The sequence below is a fragment of the Numida meleagris genome, unplaced genomic scaffold, assembly GCF_002078875.1.
Source record: "Numida meleagris isolate 19003 breed g44 Domestic line unplaced genomic scaffold, NumMel1.0 unplaced_Scaffold1615, whole genome shotgun sequence".
In the NCBI taxonomy this organism is placed as follows: domain Eukaryota; kingdom Metazoa; phylum Chordata; class Aves; order Galliformes; family Numididae; genus Numida; species Numida meleagris.
Window position 1 is genome coordinate 1 of NW_018363403.1, and position 1,928 is coordinate 1,928.

Here is a 1,928-nt window from a genome sequence, read left to right on the forward strand (position 1 = left end):
CACCCAGACCCTAGAACAGGAATCGGGGTGCTGCAGGAGGGCAGTGCCAGCGCACTCAGAGAATGGATAAACTTCATCATCACCTCACACACAGCACACCTGAGCTTCACTCCTACCCCCTCGTCTCCCACAGAAGCCAAACTCTTTGCACAGAGTGCCAGCGTGGCCAACAGTGTGCTGAGACTTACCCTGGCAAGCTGAGCCTCACTTTCAATTGCATTGTGCAGCCGAACAATTCCCACATACTCTTTGCCTGAAAGAACGACAAGAGCAGTCAGGAGCGGCCACTTGCATTTAATGTTGACCTCAAGGCGCCCGCTGCCTCACAAACAGCTCTCCTAGGAGGTGCACACTCATTATGCAGTAGGTTATTCTCCCCCCAGAACAACCTGAGCTGTGTGTTTACTTCTTCACCAAATTTTATTTCTCTGGACTTGCAGACTTGTGCCTTAAGTTCAGTTAACACAAGAAACCAGTCTTTCACTACTGTTTTCACTGACCTAAAAGAGCACAAATCCCAGACAGAGAAGCAAGATGGATGAGCAATCCTTGAGCTCAAGGCACTGAAAGTTTAGGGCAGGCCTTTCAAAGACAGGAATGGAAATCTCCCTCCTGAACCCAAAAGAGCTCTGCATCACCTCAGCCACCTCACAGTCACCTTCACATGAACCTACCTGCGCTCTGCTGAGACTTGACCAGCCGCGTTGCCCTCTCAATGCACACAATGAGGCACCCGGTCACCTTAGGGTCCAGGGTGCCACTGTGCCCTGTCTTCTCTACTCGAAGGATGCGTCGGATCCATGCCACCACCTCGTGGGAAGATGGATTGGAAGGCTTGTCCAGGTTAATGAAGCCGGACCTACAGTGCAGGATGACAGACTAAGAGCTACGCGTTGGGGCTAGCAACAGTAATGTGAGAAACAGGATGAGATTTATCATGGTAACATAGAAATGTTTCTGAGCAAGCAGCCAGACAGGAGCTGAGCCACGGAACTGCTCCACCGAGCACACACGGAGTTCTGCACAGCAGCTCACACATCCCACGATTAAACAATCCTCTCCAGAACACTACCACTGCTCAGCACTAATCCAAAGCAAAATGCTGCAGCCAAGCCCGAAGCGGACCCAAAGCCCTACACGCACTGTAGGGCTCTACAGAGAACCACTGAGGACTCCTCTGGTGAACGTGTATCTGCAGAGCAGCCACAAACCCAGCACAAAGCCACCCTGACAGAAAGCAGCCAGCAGGTCCCAGGCAGACGTTCACCGGTGAGCAGCAAGACTCAAGCAAAAAGGGAAGAGGAATCTGGAGCAGAACGAGCTTGTGAGATGTTGACTGTGGAAGAGAAATAAAACATTGCGGATCGTTACACTCACCGTACGTAGTCAGAGATCTCCCTCTTCAAGGGATTAGCACCAGAAGGGAGGGGTGTGTAGTGTGTCGTCAGCACGTTCAGCTTGTCAAAGTTCTACAACCAGGCAATAAATGATTGTAAGTACCATGAAACGGAGGCGAGACCGAGAGCAGCGCAGCTTCGACCCCGAACAGCTCCCAGTTGTACAGGGGACGATTTGCATTCAGGTTTACAAACCTCCCCCGGAGGGAAAACGACCGAAATCACAGAGAAAGGAGCAGAAGCTCTGCCCAGGAGGGGTGTGGAAGCAGCACAAGTAAACCCAGCAGGGCCCCGCCGCTTGCAGCTCGCAGAGTAGGAACCCGACCGAAACTCGAGCTTTAGGGCACGGGGTCGTTTCCCCGGTGCTTTCCGTTGGCTCTTTACGGATCGTTACAACGACAAAGGCCGAGAGCCGCCGCCCGTCCGCACGCGTTACCTTCAGCAGCAGCGGCCACTGGGACGTGTCGAGCTGCGCCACGCGGGACTCGGGCTTGATGAGGAAGTCCTCGGTGTGCTGGATGTCCTGCGGGG

At 53.4% G+C, this 1,928-nt stretch overlaps 1 protein-coding gene across 1 annotated transcript; it reads right to left on the reverse strand.

The window, feature by feature from the left end:
• Nucleotides 1-5: 5 nt before the first annotated feature.
• On the reverse strand, nucleotides 6-1,923 carry LOC110390630 (H/ACA ribonucleoprotein complex subunit 4-like; the record flags this gene model as incomplete). The annotated part of the gene is made up of 4 exons (XM_021382013.1): nucleotides 6-253; nucleotides 675-859; nucleotides 1,378-1,469; nucleotides 1,834-1,923. Coding segments are annotated over 4 exons (615 nt in total), but the record flags the coding sequence as incomplete, so codon positions are not given.
• Nucleotides 1,924-1,928: the final 5 nt, after the last annotated feature.